Source organism: Myxocyprinus asiaticus, chromosome 12 (genome assembly GCF_019703515.2).
Source record: "Myxocyprinus asiaticus isolate MX2 ecotype Aquarium Trade chromosome 12, UBuf_Myxa_2, whole genome shotgun sequence".
In the NCBI taxonomy this organism is placed as follows: domain Eukaryota; kingdom Metazoa; phylum Chordata; class Actinopteri; order Cypriniformes; family Catostomidae; genus Myxocyprinus; species Myxocyprinus asiaticus.
The window spans coordinates 38,029,206-38,047,496 of record NC_059355.1 but is presented as its reverse complement, the minus strand read 5'-3'; the positions used below and the strand labels follow the sequence as shown (position 1 = coordinate 38,047,496).

The following is an 18,291-nucleotide window of genomic DNA, read 5'->3' as shown; positions in this document are numbered from 1 at the left end:
TGCAATTCAGATCTCACCACCTCAGTCCAACCTCAATGACATGCACATTGAGGAAAATGAAGAGCTTTTCAGTTCTCATTTCAAATAAACAATCACACGAGCCTGTCTGAAATCCTTTGCAGGCTACTTGACATGAGAATGTTTTTAGAGGCAAATCTTCTTGCCCTGTAGTTATCCTAATGCTTTCCATAAGACAGAAAGCCTGATATAGCACTTCCTCACATCATTTGTATGTCTGTTATCTGTTGACGATTTGGGTCAATCTTTTCCAATACAATGATTCTTAGCTGCCAGAAAACATTTTCATGCCAAGAAGACTGTTGAATGCATCAGATCTCAGGTAAATGCATTGAATACACACTCAGAGTCATAAATAGCAGCCATCCAGGATGGAGTGGAAAAGCTAGGCATTTGTGGAAGGTTAACAGATATTCCTGCTACTGGCACGGGAAGATTTGGTACTTTGGGAATTTGAAGGTTCACATTTGGTAGATTCACATTGGGCAGATTACTTGTTAAACTCCTGCAGAAACAGAAAAAAACAAAAAAAGAAAAACAAACAAAAAATCCATAACAGTGGCAGTGTGGAATGCTGCAAATAAGCAATGTAAGACATACAGTACAAAAAAGAGAAACAGAGAAATGGAGAAGACCATCTTAAGACATAAACAGCTGACACATAAAAACTGGTCATTAAATGTAGGGAGGGAATCTGAAGCACATTTAAACAGAAGACCTGAGTAGAAAGGAATTCGTGGTCAATAATATCGACAACAGCACATATACATAAATGGAATTAAAAGCTGGATTTTTCAACAGCAGGAACAAACAGCAACTCGAAAGGTTTGGGACCAGTGGTGAGGTTTTACACATGCACAACAGATGACAAACAAATGAGTGAAACCACTGGGAGACATATTTCTAATGGGGCATCAGTTGAGTTGACTAATATTCTGTTACGTATGGAACATTTGTATAGGCTCTATCTTTTCTAAAGATAATACTTCATCTAAATAATGATATCTGCTCACTGGAAGCTAATATGAAATCATTAAAATCAACATTCAAACCAAAATCAAGCATGACAAAACATTTGATTAGAACGTAAAAAGCATTTTGTTTAAAGCACACAATATGAGGATTAGTTCACGAAAATAAAAAATGAAAACCTACAAGACACTGACTTAAGTCTATCTTGATAGATTGTGTACTCCTCTGATGTTTGGCAGCTTTCTCATATCAGGAAAGGTTAAAATGGTCACTCTACTTAAAAATAGCATTTAGTTATTAATAATAATAATAATTATTATAAAAAGAAATAATAATAATAAAAAAAAAGGTTATTACTGTTCCACTGGCATTAACAAACTCGTTTCAGACTTATAATAATTCTAAATGGATAAAATAACCCTATTGTATAACTGCATTGTTTTGTGGAGACAATCATCATATCCTTGGAATGGGGATATGCCTGTCACATATATTTGAATAATTCTTTTAGTTTTTGTATTTTATTTGTTGCTTTTGTCCTGAAAGGCTCTGTCTCACTGTCACCGGCCACTGTGTTGAAGAAGTGGTGTCTTACTTTACAGGTTCCCATGACTCCCGTTCAAATCCCCTGTGAATGGACTGAGCGATGGAGGACTCCATGAGATCCACATATCGCACCACAAGAGGGGCGTACAGATCCTGCAGATGTCTGTGAAACTTTCCATTACACAGGTGATCTGCAAAAACAGATACACGCATAAAAATGACAATTTTTACATTATGAGCTTTACATTTTAAAAACATTATCACTGCAGTGTGACAATCAGTGTTGGGGGAGCTACTTAGAAACTGCAGCTTGCCGAGCTACAAGCCACTCATATATAGTTCAACTATAGTCAAACTGTTCTTTAAAAATAGTAATTAGCTACACTGAAGTTATTTCTACATAATCACACAGGAAATCGACATGTTGCTACTGAATGTTCCAGTACTCTGAAATCAACCCTATTCTGCTGAATAACTGACAAGCACCATCTCACCTCACTTTACAACTTATTTTTGGCGCCACTCTGTGGACATTTCACCTGCAAACTGGAGCATGTGCCCATACATACAACAACACTTCCAGCTTTGGACACTGAGGGCAGTGGTTCAAATTTCAGTATAGAGCAATTTCAGCAGCATGAGGTCTTTCTGGCTCCTTAATCCCTGTTCACGCTGTCTGCTGGAAGTTGCCTGCTCTCACTGAAAATAAATTGTCTTCTGTCATATCCAGCGAAAAAAATCACTGACAATGTGAATGGGGATTTAAGGAGATAATATATATTTTTTAATACCTATACAATGATAGAATTTATAGTTTAATCAGCGCTGTATTTTTCTGGCACAAAAAAAATTAGGGTTTTGGAATGAGAGCGCATTTGATAAAAACCTGCATGTGCAATACAATGTAGCATAATAACACAGATGTAGCATTTTGTCTTGCTAAATTGCTACTGCTAAAGTAGCACGTTACTGAAAAAGATACTCTGATTTGAAAACAGCTGAGCAAATGTCGTGCTGCTACTTTTGGTTATTTACTCTATAAAGCCCCCGTTCACACCGCAAGCGACACAGAGCAACACGATCTCATTCACTTTCAATGAGATCACAGCGACTTCTGGCGACATGAGCGACAGTGACAGTTGGCGACGATATGGGCATGGCGAGTGAAACAACAAAGTTGAGAAAAGTCTTACTTTATTCAAACGATGAGCGACATTGGGAGTGACTACTAATGGGAGAGAAGGCAGCAGAGTTTACGTAATTCGTCTCCTGTGGCATACTTGTGTTGAGTACAATACAGAGAAGATAACATGTTGTGAGGGATTTTACTATTCTATATCATTTGTCTGTAACCACATGCATGGATATAATAAAATAATGATGCATGGAAATCTTGTCAGAAACTGGCGGCATTCTGAGTGAGTTTGATTCATATTTTAATAAACTGTTCGTCTTATTACTGATATGATGCAACGAGCACTGCTCCAGGTTGTATAAAACACTCTCCCTTGAAGAATGTTCATTTTTAAAGGCAAGAGAACGGATTCCTTGTCAAACAATAATGATATCTTGTTTTTACTGGCATTATCATCTGTAATCAGCATTTCAAAAGCTACATTGGCAAGAAGTGCAGTCCACCAATAACGTTAGAGTGACAGCAGTAGGAACGCCCACTAGCGATTTCATAGTACAGAGACTAGCGACACCAAGCAACAATACCATTTGCTGTGTGAATGGGGCTTAAAGGGTTAGTTCACCCATAAATGAAAATTCTCTCATCATTCTTTCACTTTCACTTTCTCCTTCTTCTGTTTTTGGTGATTCACATTCTTTGTGCATTTCACCTCCTACTGGGTAAAGAGAAGAATTGACATAAAAAATGACAAATATTGATCTGTTTCTCACCCACACCTATCACATCCTGTCTGAGCACATGGATTTAACCACTGGAGTCATATGGATTACTTGTATGCTCCCTTTATGTGGATTTTGGAGCTTCAAAACCCATTAACTTGCATTGTATGGACCTACAGAGCTGAAATATTCTTCTAAAATTCTTCATTTGAGTTCAGCAGAAGAAAGAAAGTCATACACATCTGAGATGCCAGGAGGGTGAGTAAATCATGAGAGAATTTTCATTTTTGGGTGAACTATTCCTTTAAATCTGCTGGCAACAATATTCATTTTCAAAACTCAAGTGTGGAAAACCATGGAGAACCCTGATGTGCTTACAGTCATTACGGAGGAAATCATTAAGAAGCTGAAAGAGCGGGAAACTGTCCCAGCTCTCAGGAGACTGGATCTCAAGGGCAGCATCCATTTCCACACCGTACAAGGACAGGAAGTTCTCAGCATGTTCTGTCATCAGGTCTGACCACCATGCAAAGGCCTTGAATTTCCAGTAAAAGAAGAATGGAAAAAGATAAAAAGTTAGAAATCAAGACTGTATAATGTTATCTTAGCCAAGAAAAAGGGTATAAACTGGTTAAGTGTCTGCCATTTACAGATTTCATGTGTTGTACTTGGTAAGTGTATTACTAACAAAATGGCTCTTTATCTGAAATGTTGTGCAAATGTTGCTCGTATATATATATATATATATATATATATATATATATATATATATATATATATATATATATATACACACACACACACACACACACACACACACACTGGCAGCCAAAAGTTTGGAATAATGTACAGATTTTGCTCTCATGGAAAGAAATTGGTACTTTTATTCACCAAAGTGGCATTCAACTGATCACAATGTATAGTCAGGACATAAAAAAATGTTCAGAACTTCTTAAACTACTTCAAAGAGTTCTCATAAAAAAATCCTCCATGTGCAGCAATTACAGCTTTGTAGATTCTTGGCATTCTAGCTGTCAGTTTGTCCAGATACTCAGGTGATATTTTACCCCACGCTTCCTGTAGCACTTGCCATTGATGTGGCTGTCTTGTCGGGCACTTCTGACACACCTTACAGTCTAGCTGATCCCACAAAAGCTCAATGGGGTTCAGATCCATAACACTCTTTTCCAATTATCTGTCCAATGTCTGTGTTTCTTTATCCACTCTTACCTTTTCTTTTTGTTTTTCTGTTTCAAAAGTGGCACTTTCTTTGCAATTCTTCCCATAAGGCCTGTACCCCTGAGTCTTCTCTTTACTGAAACTGGTGTTGAGCGGGTAGAATTCAATGAAGCTGTCAGCTGAGGACATGTGAGGCATCTATTTCTCAAACTTGGGACTCTGATGTACTTATCCTCTTGTTTAGTTGTACATCTGGCCTTGTTAGAACTAGTTGTCCTTTATCTTTGAAGACTGTAGTGTACACCTTTGTTTGAAATCTTCAGATTTTTGGCAGTTTAAAGCATTGTGTAGCCTTCATTCCTCAAAACAACGATTGACTGACGAGTTTCTAGAGAAAACTGTTTCTTTTTTGCCATTTTTTTTTTTTTTTTTTACCTAATATTGATCTTAAGACATGCCAGTCTATTGCATACTGTGGCAACTCAAAAACAAACACAATGTTAAGCTTCATTTAACGAACCAAATAGCTTTCAACTGTGTTTGATATAATGGCAAGCGATTTTCTAGTACCAAATTAGCAATTTAGCATGATTACTCAAGGATAGGGTGTTGGAGTGATGGCTGCCGGAAATGGGGTCTCTCTAGATTTGATCAAAAATGACTTTTTTCAAATAGTGATGGTGCTGTTTTTTACATCAGTAATGTCCTGACTATATTTTGTGATCAGTTGAATGCCACTTTGGTGAATTAAAGTACCAGTTTTCTTCTGAAACAGCTAAACCTGTACATTATTCAAACTTTTGGCCGCCAGTGTATACATATATACATACATACCTATGTGTATGTATATATATATATATATATATATATATATATATATATATATATATATATATATAGATAGATAGATAGATAGATAGATAGATAGATAGATAGATAGATAGATAGATATAGATATAGATAGTACATCAACAATGTGTGTGTGTGTTCATTATGTTAACTAAATGTAGAAGGCATTCAAGTAACCAGTTTACAAGGGTAAAGGTGATACATTTAAGATCATGGGCTTTACTTTAAATCATTTATAAATTTGCAACACAGAAAATTCTGCAATATACAATATATTCTAAAACATTGTGAAAAGTATTTCACTAATAAGATATAATAAGATAAGCATATCTCAAGAATATCTCAAGAAACCCTCCAAAAACATGTTAATCCAAATAAGGGAAATAAAAAACTTCTTCAAAGAGAGGGTCAGTCATTCAATTCCAAAATGATCTTATAAGAATAAACCTTAAATCATGTGTTGCAAATGTTTGTACATAAATGACCAGGGGTCACTCTATTTTATAACAAACTATCAGGTCAACTACCAGTGGAGTCAAGATGCCAGAGGAGGTGCAGTTCTCATGCAAGTGAAATCCCTGCATGCTTTTGCCCTCCAAATGGAAGATGTAGTTCAACAGTTCACATCACTGCATCCCTAACCTTGGGATGGGGATGTGTCTTGCGATCATGCAACATTGCAGTCCCTGATTCACCAAAGACTGCAAGCAAGCTTTTGGCAAAGAGAGCTTGATGAATGCAGTATGACTAAATATTAATCAGACACCGTGCTTTAATCTCTTAATGTGATAAGAAATTTTGGGCCTGTATTGGGATATTGATCTGGAGTTTCTTAGATTAATCAGGCTTGCTTGTAGTCTTGGCATGAAACACTTTTTTCTAATAAAAAACAAAAAATAAAAAAAAAACTGATCAGTCATATTCCCATTCAGGGAACTGATCAGCCTTTTAAGAAGCTTAATCCTTCCCCCTGGCTGCATGCTATGTTAATTTTTTACCCCTCTAAACCAACAGCTACAATGAGCCCCAGAACATTTGCCCCAAATCCTCTCAGTAAAGGGACTGCAAGCCTTAACTCTAGACTTAACATTTCACTTACCTGCACTCTTCATAATTATGTATTGAAAGTACAACATTAGTCATAAGGTTGTGTCCAACAAATATAGAATTTACTGGGATAGCAGAGCAATGCATACACTGCAAAAATATTTTTCGTGCTAAGTATTCCAAATATCTAAACATTCTTAAAACAAGAAAATTTTTCTTTAGAAGCAAAATAGCAGAAGATATTTTGTCTTGTTTTCAGAAAATCCAGCAAAATGTACTAATGTTTATACATATAACAAGAAAAAACTATTTGCCAATGGGATAAGAAAAAAAAAAAATTATAATAATTTGAACAAGTTCATAGCTCAAGATGGCGCCGAGTATGGCTGCTGCGTTGCGAGCTCCGACACAACATGGTAGTGTTTTGTTTGTCAATGCTACCATCAGGCAGGCGATATCGCAGCATCAGGACCAGCACCAGCCGACTTTACGATAGCTTCTTTCCCCAAGCAATCAGACTTTTGAACTCTTGATCTCCCACGATCAAAATACATCAGCACTGCACTTTATTACTCTTATTCTTACGCTTACTCTTATATCTCACACCGGACTGTCATAAATTATATTATTATTATATTATATTCTCTCTTAACAACTTACTATCAACCGACAGCCTGAATGTCAGTGCAGTACAATACAACCTACTGTACATTCTATATATACTTTTTTTTAATTGAATAATGTGTATCTATATTGTGTGTATTGTATACTGTACAGTGTATGTTATTATTGTATATTGTGTTGTGTGTAATTATGTGTATATTAGACTTTAAATTGTGTTGTGTTGACAATAAATGTGATTTGAAGTTTATTTTTCTTACCCTATGGGCAAAAAGTTTGTGTTCGATTTTTCTGAAAACCAAGAATCCAAGAATATATTATGTTAATCTGCTTCTCGAGTAATTTTTTTTCTTGTTTTAAGGATATTTTTATTTTTTGCAGTGTTAGGCTGAGTTTAACTAGACAGATGAGTGTAGAAAGTGGTGGAGAGAGTGAGAGGGATGCTAAATCCAAGCAACCCATGATTCCTTCTCCAAGACCCTTCTTGCATACAGTATATATATATATATACAGGTGCATCTCAATAAATTAGAATGTCGTGGAAAAGTTCATTTATTTCAGTAATTCAACTCAAATTGTGAAACTCGTGTATTAAATAAATTCAATGCACACAGACTGCAGTAGTTTAAGTCTTTGGTTCTTTTAATTGTGATGATTTTGGCTCACATTTAGCAAAAACCCACCAATTCACTATCTCAAAATTAGAATACATCATAAGACCAATAAAAAAAAACATTTTTAGTGAATTGTTGGCCTTCTGGAAAGTATGTTCATTTACTGTATATGTACTCAGTACTTGGTAGGGGCTCCTTTTGCTTTAATTACTGCCTCAATTCGGCGTGGCATGGAGGTGATCAGTTTGTGGCACTGCTGAGGTGGTATGGAAGCCCAGGTTTCTTTGACAGTGGCCTTCAGCTCATCTGCATTTTTTGGTCTCTTGTTTCTCATTTTCCTCTTGACAATACCCCATAGATTCTCTATGGGGTTCAGGTCTGGTGAGTTTGCTGGCCAGTGAAGCACACCAACACCATGGTCATTTAACCAACTTTTGGTGCTTTTGGCAGTGTGGGCAGGCGCCAAATCCTGCTGGAAAATGAAATCAGCATCTTTAAAAAGCTGGTCAGCAGAAGGAAGCCTGAAGTGCTCCAAAATTTCTTGGTAAACGGGTGCAGTGACTTTGGTTTTCAAAAAACACAATGGACCAACACCAGCAGATGACATTGCACCCCAAATCATCACAGACTGTGGAAACTTAACACTGGACTTCAAGCAACTTGGGCTATGAGCTTCTCCACCCTTCCTCCAGACTCTAGGACCTTGGTTTCCAAATGAAATACAAAACTTGCTCTCAGCTGAAAAGAGGACTTTGGACCACTGGGCAACAGTCCAGTTCTTCTTCTCCTTAGCCCAGGTAAGACGCCTCTGACGTTGTCTGTGGTTCAGGAGTGGCTTGACAAGAGGAATACGACAACTGTAGCCAAATTCCTTGACATGTCTGTGTGTGGTGGCTCTTGATGCCTTGACCCCAGCCTCAGTCCATTCCTTGTGAAGTTCACCCAAATTCTTGAATCGATTTTGCTTGACAATCATAAGGCTGCGGTTCTCTTGGTTGGTTGTGCATCTTTTTCTTCCACACTTTTTCCTTCCACTCAACTTTCTGTTAACATGCTTGGATACAGCACTCTGTGAACAGCCAGCTTCTTTGGCAATGAATGTTTGTGGCTTACCCTCCTTGTGAAAGGTGTCAGTGATTGTCTTCTGGACAACTGTCAGATCAGCAGTCTTCCCCATGATTGTGTAGCCTAGTGAACCAAACTGAGAGACCATTTTGAAGGCTCAGGAAACCTTTGCAGGTGTTTTGAGTTGATTAGCTGATTGGCATGTCACCATATTCTAATTTTTTGAGATAGTGAATTGGTGGGTTTTTGTTAAATGTGAGCCAAAATCATCACAATTAAAAGAACCAAAGACTTAAACAACTTCAGTCTGTGTGCACTGAATTTATTTAATACACGAGTTTCACAATTTGAGTTGAATTACTGAAATAAATGAACTTTTCCACGACATTCTAAATTATTGAGATGCACCTGTATATATATTTCAAGCTTCAAAAGGGAAACAAAAGCACCAAAAAGTATTGTAAAAATGGTCCATACAACTAAAGCACAATATACTCTAAATTTCTAAAGTTATAAAGTCACCTCTCATGATTACGCCAAAAAGAGCTAAAATGGATGTCAAGATTTCCTGTGAATAATGACTTAAATATCAGTCTTTTTGCTATGTAAAGCCATAATATGACTTTAGAAGACTTATAAAGTGCACAAGTAATACAGACTTCTTTATGATTCTTTTGGATCCATTTGGAAGCTTCAAGTCCCCTTAAATCTTCAGTCCTCATTCATTGTAATAGCATGGAAATGAGCAATCAGTACACATAAATAATTTTTTTGGAGTGACATGAGAGTAAGTAAATGATGATAGAATTTTTAATTTGTGGAGTGCTAATCCTTTAAATTCTATCAGCAAGAGAGGTCCTAGGACGAGGGTTATGAAATTGGTTTGGTCCTTCATAGGGAGTTCGAACTCCAACTGTGGAATATATAATAAATAAACTTTAGGAAAAGGAAAAATAGCTAATTGGGAAAAGTTAGGGTGACACAACAAGTGGTTGGGTGGGTGTGATGAGGAGGAGGGGGTGGCCGGGCTGTGAGTGTGCGCTCCTAGTGCTGAACGGCCCAATCAGCGGGAGAGAGATAAGAGGAGGAGTCAGGAGTGCTGGAGAGAGAGAGAAGAACTTGCTCGCCGGCACCCGGATGCGCTGTCGCACGGTCCTCAACCGCTCCTCCGCCCGCTGGAGGACGCCAGCTTGCTCCTCCCCTGGCGGATGGCAGCTAGTCCTCCGGCCCCTGGTGGACGGAACTGCTCCTCCCCTTCTTTGGCGGATGGCAGCCGGCAGTGACCTCTCTGTCCCCAGGCAGACAGCAGCGGCTGCTCCCCTGGCGGATAGCAGCAGCGAGGACTCCGCGACAGCGCATCCCTCCTCCCTCCCGGGTTTCAGCACCACTGTAACAGATAAAGGACAGGCAAGGAGGAGGCGGGAACTGGCTGAACAGTAAACATAAAGTTTAATAATAAACTTAAACCAACATAAAACAAACATAAACAAACACACACACATGCAGCGTGGCTGCGTGCGTCTCTCTCTCTCTCGAACTGCTGCCTCCGGCTACCCTTTATCTCGCTCTCCCGCTGATCAGTGCCAGCCGTGCATCATCACGGCCTGGCCACACCCTCCTCCTTGTCACACTCCTCCTCCGCCCGATTAAGGCCGGGGTGCCACCGGTCTGACCAACCCACCCTCCCCCATCTCTGGAAGGGTGACACTGCCCTTCTGGCCGTTCTGTCAGCCGGTGGTCCACCCCGCCACCTGTGAACCTGAGGGAGAGACGAGGGGAGGCATGGGGAGAGGGAAAGGGTGAGTGGAGACACAGAGAGAGAGAGGAGAGAGAGAGAAAACTTGCTCGCCGGCTCCCGGATGTGCTATCGCCCGGTCCTCAACCGCTCCTCTGCCCTCTGGCGGACGCCAGCTTGCTCCTCCCCCGGCGGACTGCAGCGAGTCCTCCAGCCCCTGGAGGAAGGAACCGCTCCTCCCCTTCTTCGGCATATGGCAGTGGCTCCTCCGGCTCTCGGCGGCCGGCAGCGACCCCCCCCGTCTCCAGGCAAACGCCCGCAGCTGCTCCTTTGGCGGACGGCAGCGGCGAGGACTCCGCGACAGCGCATCCCTCCTCCCTCCCGGGTTTTGGCACAAATGTAACTAGGTAAGGTGGGCAAGGAGGAGGCGGGAACCGGCTAAACAGTCAATGTAAAGTTTAATCAGAAACTCAACATAAAACAAACATAAACATAAAGACACACACATGCAACGTGGCCTCATGCGTCTCCCTCTCTCTCGAACTGGTGCCTCCGGCTAGTCTTTATCCCCCTCCCGGCTGATTAGCCCAATTCCCGCCCTCCTCCTTGTCACAGTGGGCAAATATCTAAACATCCCCCTGGAAGCAAAGGAATCATTCAGAAAGACAACCATGCCAGTGGGGATGCGAGACTTACAAGGACTTTGAAGGGAGTTGACAGGCACAATGCTGAGGAATTAATATGCCCATGAATTAACCCATGCCAGACATGGCAAACAATTTCCTCATATCATGAGGAACAGCAAATTACAGGGAAAAGGGAACTCTTCTACAGTTCATGCACAAGCCAGTAAGGGGTTTTTTCGTTGCATTCAGTTTGACCACATACCTCTTTTCCCTGCACAACACCATCAAATGGTTTGAATGGTGAGAAAAACATGAAAATGTATGATGTATGTGCAAATGTTAATGTGTGCACAAAATGTTTATTTTGTAACAATTTTGGATGAGATATTCATTTTTATTGGTGCTATATGTAAAATATGGTTTGGTACAAACTGGCTAGAGTAAGGTTTGTGTGAGTCTATAAATGTGGTTCTAACATCAACAATTAAGTAAATGAATTGTTCACCCAAAATGAAAATTCTGTCATCATTTACTACCCATTATGTCTTTCAGAACCTGTATGAATTTCTTTACTTCGTGGAACACAAAAGGAGTTCTTTATATCAGAATTTCGAAGTTGCATTTTTCCATACAATGAAAATGAACTGAAAGCGAATTTTTTCATTAAATGGAAGATAATGTAAGCATTAACATTCTTTAAAACTTCTCCTTTTGTGTTCTACAGAATGTAGAAAGTCATACGGCATGAGGGTGAGTAAACAATGGTAGAATTTTCTTTTTTGGGTATGCAGTCTATTTAAAGATTAAATGTTAAAGCTAAAAATACTTTACTCATCAGCTTCAATAAAATAGTTTCCCAGAAATCCAGAAGACCAAAACTTAACACTTTATCACTCTAATTCCAACACATTCTTTAAGCATTTTCTTCCAACTACCCCATCCACCCAGACATAACAGAAAAGCCCTTATCTGTGTGAATTGACATGCTTGAGGGAAAAGGTACACTATGTGATGACAACTTAGGGAAAAAAAGAAACATGATACTGTACCGACTGGTCTCCTGTACTTGTGACCGCAGCCTGTTAAGCATATTCAGAAAGATACAGTAAATCTGTAAATCTCAGGAAGACCATGGATTACCTGATACTTTAAAATTGCAGCTTGGAATAATGCCAATTATATACTTGTTCTTGGAGTAGTCAACTGCTGTAACATGCAACCAATTATTATTGGCTGGAAACCCTACTTGGCTCACTTTTTATAACACACCTTTAGTGTTCCATCTTTTTTTTAAAAGGCATTTCAAAGGAATTTGTCTAACTTCCAGAATGCAGAAACAATTTGTATTCTGGGCTGCCTTTAGTGTATAGATCCAAGGAAAGTGGTGGAGAAACTGGATCTCTTGTGAGAGTGAACTCTTGCTGCTTTACTAATTGACATCAACCATACAGATGGTATAGTGGCAATGTACAGTTCTTATTTGAGAGAAGAACCTTAAGTTCTTTAAATCAATGCTATAGTCATAGAATAAATTCATAAACTAGATAAGGGAAAAAAGAGTGAATGTGAGAAAAAAAGAGAGAGATAGACCTGACTCACCTCTGCATGATGGTCCTGGTTCTGTTGGAGAACCTCTATGACTAACTCCGCCAGGCGGATGACGTGTTCCAGTTTTTTAGCAGGCGTAGCTAGATTAGCTACATTCTCTGGAGCACAGTGGTGGGAAAAAGAGCAACCGTTAATAATAAACAGGTTTATAACATATTTTCCCATTAATCTTTGATGTCATGAGCACTACAAGGCAGTCTGAAAAAGTTAAGGTCATACATAGCTAACTGTGCATGCAGAAATGACAATATTGTTGATGACACTCATAACACTTGAAGAATAGATGGATCCTAACTGAATGGATCATAACTGGACCTTCTAAGTGTCAAAAGTGATTTGTGAAGTGATTACAAAGTAATTTGCCGTAAAAGGAACAATTTTGCTTATTGAACTAGAGGTCATGTGAGTTATTATAAAATTTCGATTTTTTGCTTCCAACTACAGTGGCCCCAAAGTGTTTTTGGACACTTAAGCCACACTTAAAATGTATGTATTTTATTGCATTAGATACAAAATATCAAACCAAGTGGCATTTGCAAACAAATGACACTAGAACCAACATTTCTTAGTTCCACTAATTGACTTATTTTCGAACAGTATATCTATTTATTTTTTCTTTCACTTAAAACCTAACAAACTTCTTTTTGTGAAATGTTTATCTTGAGAAGTGTGTTTGTGCTATCTTTCTTTAAAATAAATGTCATTTGGTCAGACATTTTGTTCCTTAATACAATAAAAATTCATACTATACATTTTGAAGTGTGGCTAAAGTGTCTGAATAATTTCTGGGGCAACTGTATACAATATTCATTCTTATATAGCTGTAATTTTAATTAATCTTAATAATACTACCTTTAAATTTTCTCAAAGAAAAAACTGGGATTTCTCAATGTTAACACTGTTGTCTAGAATTTAAGGACAACACATGAGAGAAAGAGCAGACCAGACCATCAGACATATACAACAATTTGATGAAATGAGGACAACAGGACAAACAATAGTGTTTTTCTGATTTTAATATATAATCAAGTTTGGTCTAAACAAGATGAATGGAAACGACATAAAAGCAGAAAGGCTAAAAAATACAGACCAACTCAGCATAGCTGAGCTCTCCACTGAAGAAGACAAAAAAAAGGAAATCTTTAATTTATTGACTGTTACTGCAGTCATGGAGTGCGTTACTTATTTATCATTTTGCCTGACTCTTGGTGTCTAGATTGTGATATGTTCACTTTTATGCCACTGGTTTATTGGTCTCTTGAATTCTCTGGTTATTAATGTTAGGTGTGGGGCACTGCACTATAATTTACTACTCAGCAGTCTGTGGACCATTAATATCAGATCAAAGCTCATTCTAGCTCTTCCTAAGGCCATGATGTCATCAACACAACATGATAAAGTAATGACAATGGATGTGATGATAATCTGTGATTATCATCATCCACGTTTAATACTTTATCTATTTTCAATGTATCCAAAATGTTTTGGACATGTACAATTTCTAAAAATAAAAATAAAAAAAAGGACTGGGAATGAAAGAAGGAAAATATCTCTGAAGAACCGAGGCGTGATTTAGATAATCTTATCATCTAAATTTCATTGTCAGGTATATTTTATTATTATTTTTTAATTATTGTATATTGTAATTCAGAACTGAATTCAACTCCTGAATTAAAATTTTATTTGAATTGAGATAGCAAATAGAATTATAATTTGAAAATTGGAATTTAAGTAAGAATTAAAATGTAACAATTTTTAATCATAAATTTCATTTTATTAATATGAATAATTAATGTTCAAAATGCCACCTATAGCAATGTGTGGTTAATATAAATGTATATATATTTATAGTCATTCTAATTCAAACCCCCCCCCAAGAAAAAAAACATCCTATAGGGTGTGGCTAATTTAATTCAAATTCAAACTCATTAATCAATTTAAAAATCAATTCTTAAATTCTAAATTTAACACAACCCTGTCTGATCTTATTCCCAGTGCTTTAGTTAGAAATATTTTTAAATATTTTAACACATTTTAATACATTGAAAACATTGTCATTGAAATATTTGTGAAAGATAGTATTACTTCTTATAAGGCTGCATCATACCATTTTGCAGCTTCTTAATACACTGAAGAAATTCAGATTCTATAAAAATAAAATAAAATAAAATATCAGAAGATAAGTTATTACTAAAATTGTATTCATATAATTATAGAAGAATACTATCTTCACAAAAAAGAATGCACAAAAGAGGCCCTTGTGTCATGGAGTGTCAGACTAAAGAAGTTCTCCCTCTTGTAGCCTTAATTGTGCCATGTATAGTATACAGTGTGTATATGCCAGGATGTGTTGAAGGGGACAGGGAATGACGTCAAACATAGCTTCACCTGGATCCTTCTGATCCTTTAGAGTTTTCTCAACTTGAGAGAGAAAGAAAGAAAAGAGAGAGTCAGAGCAACACAAAAGATAATAAAGAAAAAATAGAGAGTAATACAGAGTGAGAAAAAGAGGGAGTGGGGAAAAAATGAATTATTCCTTAAGGTGGCATTTTTAAGTCACCGCAGCATGGTAATTTCACTCTTGGTCGCTCTCCAAAGAATTCTTGGATATTGGAAATATAATAATAATAATAAAAACAATGGCAAACAAATACACACACTTGGATATTTACCTGGAACAACAGAAACATAAAACATAGCAAAGTAGCAACAGAATGACATACTTAACAAAGAGACATCAGCCATTGTTCACAGCTGTTGTAATCACAAACGGGACAAACTTGTGATGTTGGAACACTTAAGTCATAGGTCATACACTTGTACTATCTCCTGCTCTCCTGGTAGCTCTGTCACCTGTCGTTGTGTTCTGGAACCCCCAGTGATACCACCTACCACACCACACTACACTCAGACGAGCAAGTAAAGTAAAGTAGCGAGCAAATTAAAAATGCATTCAGGTCACAAACATGAGCTTCAACCAAAGACGGACAAGAGGAAGCAGAACGGATGCATTAGTCATGTTATATTAGAAACAGATGGAACATCTCTACCAACGAAATTGGAATATTATGTATTCTTCTCTACTCAATGTCTATAATCTGTGTGAAGATGGCCAAACGGAAAATAAAAATTGACAGTTCTGAGAAAGATGTGAGATGGGAGGTTGAATAGTTGATGAAAAAGGTAAAAGAATGAGGGGGTTAGGAGTTGTTACTCACGGATGGTTAAATCCATAACTTGTGTAGCCAAGGAGTAGACAGGGTGATCATACATTTCCCTCTTTTTTCCTGAAGAAAAAGAGGATTCCAGCATGCAAGAGTTTGGGGTCAGAGAGGAAGGGTGGGGGGGTGGATGGTTTAGGGTCATATATGGTGAAGGGATGTTTTGTCCCACGGGAAGTTCTCATTAAGAATCACGTTACTATACCTACATTTTTGCAAAATGATTTTTTACATTCTTCACACAATACTGTACTATATTATGACATCTAAACACTTGTAAGGTAATACATTTAAAGTTTGTATTACAAACAACATTTACAAGCTTGTTCAGGTGGGATCAAATTGCACGGTAGCTGATAGAGCGTTGCAAATGAAGGACTGGTGTACAACAAGTCCTGAAGTTCATGCAAGTCCACACGGGTTTGAAAATGTCACAGAAGCACCACAAATTTCGACGTTGTGTCGATGTAGTGACACTAGGGGTCACTCTTGGGAACCCCAAACACCTCTAATCTTTGAGAAAAGGCCAATGAGAATTGGCGAGTAGAATTTGCATGCCACTCCCCCGGACATATGGGTATAAAAGGAGCTGGCTCGCAACCACTCATTCAGATTTTTTCTTCGGAGCCGAGCGGTTGTGTGTCAGCGAGCTGAATTCCACTGCTGGTCCATTCACCTCAGAAAGAAGCGTATGCTGTTGGATATATGGAGCATTTCAGTGGCTTTCTCTCCTTCTGCATGCTTAGTGCAGACTACGCCCCTGGGCGCTTCGACAGCGCTACTGAGAGAGTATATATTTTTGCAAAGAGTAATAATTTCCTCTATCAGAGCAACGCATTGACATGAATGTCTTTTTAAAGATGCATCTTTTTAAAGATGTCTTTCCATCTTTGTGTGATTCCTGGATGCGATCGTTATCTCTCCGCCTCCGACGGCCACGGGCGCTGCCTCACGTGTCTGGACCATGCTCACACTGAGGCGGCGTTCATGGATGGTTCGTGTTCTCATTGTGAGAACATGACCATGGCAATTTTGCGGTTGTGGCTTTCCTTCCCCTGAGGGAAAGTCACTCCAGCCGCCCCCCGTGCTGCGCCTTCTACCTACGGGTACGAGGCCGGCCCGGCTGGCGCTGGAGGTTATTTGGGGATTTCAATGGCCGCGGTCTTGCCGGGTAATTCCCCGCGGACCTCCCATTCCCCAGCACGCTCATCTGCCCCCGTCGATTCTGAGATGAGACCAGCTTGCCTCACGGCCAGCTTAACATCTCTTTTGCAGCTCGTGAGCAGGATGAGTCCTCGATCGCTGCATCTGAGAGTGCACTGGTGATGTTGGATGCTGAGGACTTGACTGGGATGCCACCTTCATGTCTGCCCGCCCAGTCCGAGGCTGACGCAGAGCTGACCGCCATGCTTGCCCAGGCCGCCGCGAGTGTCGGGTTGGACTGGAACCCTCCACCCTCCCCTAAGCCCTCACGGCTAGATGACTGGTTTCTGGCCTCGGGGCGCTGCTCACAGCCGCGACCCCCCCCTCCCCCCGGTCCCCTTCTTCCCGGAAGTGCACGACGAGCTGACGAGGTCATGGAGGGCACCTTTTTCTGCCCAAACCTGACTTCCCAGCTCGTCCGCGCTCACTACCCTTGACGGCGGGGCGGCCCACGGGTACGCGGAGATCCCTCAAGTGCATCTCTGCCCATAAAATGCTGCCACCTGGCAGGATCGTCCGGCGCTCCCCTCCAGGGCCTGTAGGACTTCGTCGTCTCTGGTGACCAAAGCCTACAGTGCCGCTGGACAGGCCGCCTCCGCCCTGCATGCAATGGCCCTCCTGCAAGTACACCAGGCCAAGGCACTGAAAGAGCTTCACGTGGGTAGTCCTGATCCCGATGTGATGCAGGAGCTGCACTTGGTGACTGACCTTTCCCTCTGGGCGACGAAAGTCACGGCGCGAGCACTTGGGCAGGCGATGTCCACCTTGGTGGTCCAGGAGCGCCACCTGCGGCTTAACCTGGTCGAGATGAGGGATGCCGACAAGGCTCACTTTCTCAACGCTCCCATCTCCCAGATCGGCCTATTTGGCGACACCGTCGAGAACTTTGCCCAGCAGTTCTCGGCGGTGAAGAAGCAGACTGAGGAGATACAGCACATCTTGCCCCAGCACGGCTCAAGATCCAGTACCCCGTCTGCTCGCCGAGGGCATCCCCCTGTGGCGGTGAAAGCCCAGGCGGCTCCGCCACAGCCCGAGCCCAGTTCTCGGGCCCAGCGTAGAGCCCCCCGCAGGAAGCTGACACCCCCTGCCTCACGACCGGGCGCAAGGACCCGGAAGGCTCCTAAGCGCCCCTG

At 40.0% G+C, this 18,291-nt stretch overlaps 1 protein-coding gene across 7 annotated transcripts in view; it reads right to left on the bottom strand.

Moving 5' to 3' along the window:
* Positions 1–18,291, bottom strand: part of cadpsb (Ca2+-dependent activator protein for secretion b) — a 168,130-nt gene that overhangs the window by 18,015 nt on the left and 131,824 nt on the right. Inside the window, exons 17-23 of one of the 7 annotated variants that reach the window (XM_051712679.1) lie at positions 15,953–16,021; positions 15,123–15,155; positions 12,726–12,832; positions 12,176–12,205; positions 3,769–3,925; positions 1,586–1,727; positions 362–523 (exon numbers count right to left, since the gene is read on the bottom strand). In XM_051712679.1, the coding sequence (XP_051568639.1) occupies positions 362–523; positions 1,586–1,727; positions 3,769–3,925; positions 12,176–12,205; positions 12,726–12,832; positions 15,123–15,155; positions 15,953–16,021 (700 nt within the window). The remainder of the gene's footprint in view (positions 1–361; positions 524–1,585; positions 1,728–3,768; positions 3,926–12,175; positions 12,206–12,725; positions 12,833–15,122; positions 15,156–15,952; positions 16,022–18,291) is intronic. The other 6 variants (XM_051712675.1, XM_051712677.1, XM_051712680.1 and 3 more) reach the window with 6 other exon arrangements.